At 49.7% G+C, this 7,500-nt stretch overlaps 2 protein-coding genes across 2 annotated transcripts in view; both read left to right on the top strand.

Annotated features, from left to right (window-relative positions):
- The window catches only part of rexo5 (RNA exonuclease 5), a gene marked incomplete at its 5' end in the record, with an annotated part of 6,014 nt that extends 3,962 nt beyond the window's left edge, over window positions 1-2,052 (top strand). Inside the window, 5 exons of the mRNA XM_084460334.1 lie at window positions 40-162; window positions 467-604; window positions 753-845; window positions 937-1,282; window positions 1,423-2,052. Of these exons, the coding sequence (XP_084316460.1) occupies window positions 40-162; window positions 467-604; window positions 753-845; window positions 937-1,282; window positions 1,423-1,850 (1,128 nt within the window). The 3' untranslated portion in view covers window positions 1,851-2,052. The remainder of the gene's footprint in view (window positions 1-39; window positions 163-466; window positions 605-752; window positions 846-936; window positions 1,283-1,422) is intronic.
- A 2,756-nt stretch (window positions 2,053-4,808) lies between these two features.
- parn (poly(A)-specific ribonuclease (deadenylation nuclease)) overlaps window positions 4,809-7,500 on the top strand; it is a 15,304-nt gene continuing 12,612 nt past the window's right edge. The window contains exons 1-8 of the mRNA XM_084460335.1: window positions 4,809-4,865; window positions 5,351-5,428; window positions 5,704-5,783; window positions 5,949-6,016; window positions 6,098-6,179; window positions 6,423-6,483; window positions 6,942-7,101; window positions 7,311-7,373. Coding sequence (XP_084316461.1) covers window positions 4,847-4,865; window positions 5,351-5,428; window positions 5,704-5,783; window positions 5,949-6,016; window positions 6,098-6,179; window positions 6,423-6,483; window positions 6,942-7,101; window positions 7,311-7,373 — 611 coding nt within the window. The 5' untranslated portion in view covers window positions 4,809-4,846. The remainder of the gene's footprint in view (window positions 4,866-5,350; window positions 5,429-5,703; window positions 5,784-5,948; window positions 6,017-6,097; window positions 6,180-6,422; window positions 6,484-6,941; window positions 7,102-7,310; window positions 7,374-7,500) is intronic.

Raw genomic sequence — 7,500 nt, 5'->3', positions numbered from 1 at the left:
CCCTCCATATCTCTCCATCCCCCCCCCCCCGTCTCTAAGGTCCTGACCTCCTTCAGGCGGAGGTTGGGGGCGGAGCCTCCCTCTCTCAGTGTGGTCCAGCTCTCCTCCTTCTCTGACCTCCTGAACTCCCTCCACCCCAACCAGCACGCGCTGCACCACGGGGTAGGGCTGTGTGTGTGTGTGTGTGTGTGTGTGTGTGTGTGTGTGTGTGTGTGTGTGTGTGTGTGTGTGTGTGTGTGTGTGTGTGTGTGTGTGTGTGTGTGTGTGTGTGTGTGTGTGTGTGTGTGTGTGTGTGTGGTCCAATGGAAGTGCGTTCACGTTTTGATGCCCTGTGTAATTCTCTGTTGTTGAGGTTATTGTTTTGAGGGTATTGTTTATACTGATGAGTATTTCCTGTGTGTCCGTGCGTGTGGGTGTGTGTGCGTGCGTGCGTGCGTGTGTGTATATGTGTGTGTGTGTGTGTCAGGCGCGTGTGCGTCTGAGGGAGATGTGTGTGGTGTTTGCAGGGCCCCTCCCCCCGGCCGTCACAGAGCGGGAGGTGAGGAGGCTCTTCCGGCGCTGCGGAACGGTCCGGAACGTCCGGCTCCTGAACGCCACGCACAGGGTAGGGGACACAACTCCCATGATCCTCTGCTTCAGATATCAACCAGCCCTCACCGTGTGCGTGTGTTCCTGACTGTGCTGCTCCTCTGTGTGTGTGTGTGTGTGTGTGTGTGTGTGTGTGTGTGTGTGTGTGTGTGTGTAACCCCCAGGTCCATGCTGAGGTGGAGTTTGAGGTTTTGGAGGGGGCACATCTGGCTGTGGAGACTTTAAACGGAGTCCTCTTACAGGGACAGCCTGTCAAGGTTGGTTCTCTCTCTCTCTCTCTCTCTCTCTCCGTCTCTCTCTCTTCATTCATTCATGTGTGTGTGTGCGTGCGTTTGTGTTTGCGTGCAGATCCAGAGGCCAGTGAAGGAGTCTACGTTAGACCTTGACCTGGTTCTAGCTGCTTTGCAGGACGACCCTATCAATGCTAAACTCATCTACGCCGGTGGGCTCAAGGCTAACCGCACGCAGGCCCCAGCAAAACTCAATGGAAACCTGCTACATGCTAACAGCCTAGCGCTCCCAGCAGAAGACAGTGGGAGCGTGCTACGTGCTAACGGAGCAGAGCTACGCGCCGGCTTGTCGGAGCTCTCTGAAGAGGACCTCGGGGAAATCTTTGGCCGGTTCGGTGCCGTTGAAAGTGTCATCCTACCCGCAGAGCATTCTGGGAAACGTAGTAGGAGACATGCGTTCATCAGTGAGTCTAACTAGTACACTTGGTTGGAATATAGTAGTATTGCAAAATAGACATAAGTCATCCTGTCGTGTGACTCTATTATTCGATTTCTGTTTTAAATACAGCTTTGTTTGTGTTGTTGCTGTTGTTGTTGTGTTTAGGATATCAGAGTTCCGAGAGTGTGGAGGCGGTCCTTAGTTCACCTGCGGAACTCTGGGACAGGAAGTCACACACCTGTCCAGCCCTGACACCGCCACACCTACGCTCCTGGGTTACCATGACGACCTCCACCACGGACTCGCCTGGCGACCAGGACCAGGAAGTGGACCAGGAAGTGGACCAGGAAGTGGACCAGGAAGTGGACCAGGAAGTGAACCAGGAAGTGGACCAGGAAGTGGACCAGGAAGTGGCGAGAGTGATGAGGAGGCTGGACGCGCGTGTCAGGAAGCTGGTCAGGTCCCTGCCAGACCACACCCTCAGCGTCATCCTGTTGCCCGGGCTGAGAGGTCCCCATGGCAACCACCCTGGTCTCTGCTTCCTAGGGGTCAAACGGGGGTCAACGCCATGCCCCCCCCCCGAGCCTGAATAAGTCCCCTGACATCGTGTAGCCAGCGTGTTTTTACCGTAGCCGAGATTTAATTGGTTAACTCACTCGCCATCTTTTCGTCTTTTCGCCGGCGTAGTTGGCGGAGGCGGTGTTTTTGAGAGGTGGTCACGTGTGTGATCGTGAGTCAGGAGACCCCGAGATTACACCCAGCGTGGGCAGAGCGACACCGTCCGTGACACCTGTGACGTAGGCTGTTCTGTTCAGATGTTCTGGCTGTTCTCTGGAACATTACTGTTTTTAACAGTTGATCTTACTTGAAGTTTATTATGAACATGACTCTGGTGCCTTTTCTGTCTTGACTTCACATCTACCTTTTATTAAAGGGTCATCTTCAAATACTATCATGTCATTTGATTGAGTCTTTATGCACTTTATAAAGAGGGGGGGGAGTGAAGGATTATGCTCTTAGTCACTCGTTTAAAAAGGAGATTCACTTGTGAGTTCTGGTGAGTAGTAGTATACTGACATCCTAATTGTCGTAGGACCTATCTAACCGGTCGTGATTTCTTCATTGCCCTCGGTGACCACAGCTCAGGAAAGATCCCTATCACCTGTGGGGTGCCCCAAGGATCGATCCTAGGACCTCTACTCTTCAGCCTGTACATGCTGCCCCTTGGCAGTGTCATCAGGAGGCACAACATTAGCTACCATAGCTACGCAGATGATACCCAACTCTATATTTCTGTAACACCCAGTAACTACAGCTTGGTTGACTGCCTTGTCAAGTGTATTATGGATATACATGTATGGATGTCACATAATTTCCTCCAACTAAACCAGGAAGGTTGAAATGGTCATATCTCAACGTGGGAAGCTCGCAGAGACAAGGCATGACAAAACCACGCTATTTTTCTGTTTCAACTCTTGAAATAAAAAACCACTGATCAGCCACAACATATAAACCACCTGTCTGATAATGTGTAGGTCCACCCAGAGTTTAATATCATATAAACAACCAGTCTGATACTGTGTAGGTCCACCCAGAGTTTAATATCATATAAAGCACCTGTCATACTGTGTAGGTCCACCCAGAGTTTAATATCATATAAACAACCAGTCTGATACTGTGTAGGTCCACCCAGAGTTTAATATCATATAAACCACCAGTCTGATACTGTGTAGGTCCACCCAGAGTTTAATATCATATAAACCACCTGTCTGATAATGTGTAGGTCCACCCAGAGTTTAAGATCCCAACCAATATTTGGGTTGTTCTTGCAATTTCGATAGGTTACAAAAAAAATGTTGGGCTGGAATTTAAAGTGAGGGGGCAGAAATTTAAAGTGAGGGGCAATGCCCCCTCGTAGAACCGGGCCTGTGCAGAAACCCCATGTGTGTGTAGGAGGTTGTGGGTGGTTGGTGTTAGGTGGTGTTAGGAGGTGTTAGGAGGTGGTGTTAGGTGGTGTTAGGAGGTGTTAGGAGGTGGTGTTAGGTGGTGTTAGGAGGTGTTAGGAGGTGTTAGGTGGTGTTAGGTGGTGTTAGGAGGTGTTAGGAGGTGTAAGAAGGTGTTAGGTGGTGTTAGGAGGTGTTAGGAGGTTGGTGTTAGGAGGTGTTAGGAGGTGTTAGGTGGTGTTAGGTGGTGTTAGGAGGTGTTAGGTGGTGTTAGGTGGTGTTAGGAGGTGTTAGGAGGTGTTAGGTGGTGTAAGGTGGTGTTAGGTGGTGTTAGGAGGTGTTAGGTGGTGTTAGGAGGTGTTAGGAGGTGTTAGGAGGTGTTAGGTGGTGTTAGGAGGTGTTAGGTGGTGTTAGGTGGTGTTAGGAGGTGTTAGGTGGTGTTAGGAGGTGTTAGGTGGTGTTAGGTGGTGTTAGGAGGTGTTAGGTGGTGTTAGGAGGTTGGTGTTAGGTGGTGTTAGGTGGTGTTAGGAGGTGTTAGGAGGTGTTAGGAGGTGTTAAGGTTGGTGTTAGGTGGTGTTAGGAGGTGTTAGGTGGTGTTAGGTGGTGTTATGTGGTGTTAGGTGGTGTTAGGAGGTGTTAAGGGTGGTGTTAGGTGGTGTTAGGAGGTGTTAGGTGGTGTTAGGAGGTTGGTGTTAGGTGGTGTTAGGAGGTGTTAGGAGGTGTTAGGAGGTGTTAGGTGGTGTTAGGTGGTGTTAGGTGGTGTTAGGAGGTTGGTGTTAGGAGGTGTTAGGAGGTGTTAGGAGGTTGGTGTTAGGAGGTGTTAGGAGGTGTTAGGTGGTTTTAGGAGGTTGATGTTAGGAGGTGTTAGGAGGGTGGTGTTAGGTGGTGTTAGGAGGGTGGTGTTAGGAGGTGTTAAGGTTGATGTTAGGAGGTGTTAGGTGGTGTTAGGAGGTTGGTGTTAGGTGGTGTTAGGAGGTGTTAGGAGGGTGGTGTTAGGTGGTGTTAGGAGGGTGGTGTTAGGTGGTGTTAGGAGGTGTTAGGAGGTGTTAAGGTTGGTGTTAGGAGGTGTTAAGGTTGATGTTAGGAGGTGTTAGGTGGTGTTAGGAGGTGTTAAGGTTGATGTTAGGTGGTGTTAGGAGGTGTTAGGTGGTGTTAGGAGGTGTTAGGAGGTGTTAGGAGGGTGGTGTTAGGTGGTGTTAGGAGGTGTTAGGTTGTGTTAGGAGGTGTTAGGTGGTGTTAGGTGGTGTTAGGAGGTGTTAGGTGGTGTTAGGTGGTGTTAGGAGAAGTTAGGAGGTGTTAGGGTTGATGTTAGGAGGTGTTAGGAGGTGTTAAGGTTGATGTTAGGTGGTGTTAGGAGGTGTTAGGTGGTGTTAGGAGGGTGATGTTAGGAGGTGGTAGGAGGTGTTAGGTGGTGTTAGGAGGGTGATGTTAGGTGGTGGTAGGAGGTGTTAGGAGGTGTTAAGGTGGTGTTAGGAGGTGGTAGGAGGTGTTAGGTGGTTAATGTTAGGAGGGTGGTGTTAGGAGGTGTTAGGTAGGAGGTGTTGCAGCGGAGACGAGCTGAGCTGCACCATCCATCCAGACCCGGAAGTGTTTCCATGGTGCAGGTTAAAAGCAGCGCCGCTCGCAGTTCCAGCTGATTCTGCAGGATGGAGGTGACACGGAAAAGTAAGTCCCTGTTTGCTCCTAACCTCACCCTCCCGATGTCAAAGCACACATGGGGGGAGAGTTCATTATCTGAACATATAAGGTGTTCTTTCCACGTACTGAACATCGTGCTATTACTATATTCATTCATGCAGTAATGGATAGCTAAGCCAACCGCTAGCCAGCTAGCTAACGATAGCAGCAGCTAAAACATGCATGTTTGTCGAATTATTTTCTCATTTTACGTTATTTTGTAATTGATTAAATGTGTACATTCCTGACTCCAGAGTTGCCTCTGATAAATGTAGTCTAAATAATGTGCGAACATTGACTTTGTGTGTTTCCAGGGGTTAGCCAGTGCTAGCATTCCAGGGTGTAGACGGAGCCCCGCTCACGGTTGTTGTGTGTTTCCAGGGGTTAGCCAGTGCTAGCATTCCAGGGTGTAGACGGAGCCCCGTGCATCTCTCCTCGTGTATAAATGTTTGATCAGTCCGTGTCTCTTACAGATTTTAAAGACAGTTTAAGCACCGTTTACAGTGCGATAGAAGAAGCGGATTTTCTTGCCATAGACGGGGAGTTTTCAGGTAAGCTTGTGTCTTGTCTGTCATGGGTTGGGATTTGAAACAAGATTCAAGATTAGCTATAGTTTATACATACTAGGAATTTGACTAGTGTTAATCAATCAATCAATCAAAGCTTTGTGTTAAGGCACACAGGACAGGGTGCAAGACCTGACAGTGCGAATGCAACACAAAGAACAGTGCAAATACAAAATACAGCATAACCAATACAGCTGTATTTATTTAACTTATTTTAATCGAGACGTTCATATGTCTACCCGACTTTCCTCCATCTTTAGGAATAAGCGATGGCCCTAACGTCAGCGCGCTCACTAACGGTCTGGACACGCCAGAGGAGCGCTACACCAAGCTGAAGAAGGTGGGACAGGATGAGGGGGGACAGGATGATGGGGACAGGATGATGGGGACAGGGTGTCTGTTACAGCCCGACTCTGTGACCCCGAGTTTGACACGTTCCCCCCATAACCTCCTCTTTCTCTCCCTCTCTCTCTCTCTCTCCTCGCGCTCTCTCTCTCCAAAACAGCATTCTATGGACTTCCTGCTGTTCCAGTTTGGACTGTGTACGTTCAAGTATGACCAGGCAGAGTCCAAGTGAGTGTCTCTCTCTCTCTCTCTCTCTCTCTCTCTCTCTCTCTCTCTCTCACGCCTGTCTCTGCTCTTGCCTCCACACAGGTACCTCATGAAGACTTTCAACTTCTACATATTCCCTAAGCCCTTCAACAGAACATCTCCTGACATCAAGTTTATCTGCCAAGTAAGTCACCATGGCATGACATGTCTGAAGGCTGATTGTTGTGGTGATGAAGATGATGATGGTTGTTGTGGTGATGAAGATGATGGCTGTAGTGATGATGATGGTTGTTGTGGTGATGATGATGGCTGTAGTGATGATGATGATGGTTGTTGTGGTGGTGATGTCTGTGGTGATGATGAAGATGATTGTTGTGGTGATGATGATGATGGTTGTGGTGATGACGATGGTGCTTCATCCTTTCAGAGCTCCAGCATAGACTTCCTGGCGAGTCAGGGGTTTGACTTCAACAAGGTCTTCCGTCATGGTGAGAGCTCCTCACTCACTCACTCACTCACTCACTCACTCACTGACTCACTCACTCACTCACTCACTCACTCACTCGGGGACCATGCACTGCTGTGTGAGCCTGAATGTTAACATTCGGGGGTGACTGTGGCTCAGGAGGTAGAACGGGTCGTCCAATAATTGTAGGGTCGGCGGTTCGAATCCCGTTTTTTTTTCACTTCCTGTTCACATGTTGAAGTGTCCTTGAGCAAAACACTGAACCCCAAGTTCTTTCCAGTGAGCAGGCTAGAACCTTGCATGGCAGCTGCCGCCATGTGTAGGAGTAGATATAGGTGTGTGAATGGATGAATGAACGGCCATTGTAGAGCGCTTTGGATAAAAGCGCTATATAAGTGCAGACCATTCACCATTTCCATTGCACTACAGGCTAAGCTGCCCAACCTTAACCCTTGACCCTGACACGGCCCGTTGCCATAGGGATCCCTTACCTGAACCAAGAGGAGGAGTCACAGCTGAGGGAGCAGTGCGAGGAGAGGCGGGGCCAGTCCAACGGGGCCACGCCCTCCTACATCTCGCCTTCCTCCAAAGGCCCCGCCCACATCCCAGAGGAGCACAAAGACTTCATCAACCGTGTAGTGTGAGTAACATAGCAACCCTGCCTGGAGCTGGCTTCCCATTGGCTGGGCCGTACAGACTCCAAACATGGATGTTCTATATACATATGGATATGTTGATATATCACCCATGTTGATATACATCAAACATTACACATATGACGTATCTCTCTCTCTCTCTCTCTCTCTCTCTCTCTCTCTCTCTCTCTCTTTTCTCTCTGCCCGTCTGCAGGGCGAAGGTGGAGGCGCTGCTCAGCAACTCGGACAAGACCGTGGACCTGGAGCCCTGCACCGGGTAAACCCATCTCTCTCCCTCCTCCTCCTCTCTCTCTCTCTCTCTTTTTCTCTCTCTCTCCCTCCTCCTCCTCTCTCTCTCTCTCTTCCTCTCCCTCCTCCTCCTCTCTCTCTCTCTCTCCCTCCTC

This window comes from Borostomias antarcticus, assembly GCF_949987555.1.
Source record: "Borostomias antarcticus genome assembly, chromosome: 31".
In the NCBI taxonomy this organism is placed as follows: Eukaryota; Metazoa; Chordata; class Actinopteri; order Stomiiformes; family Stomiidae; genus Borostomias; species Borostomias antarcticus.
This window is presented reverse-complemented; position numbering and strand designations above follow the sequence as displayed.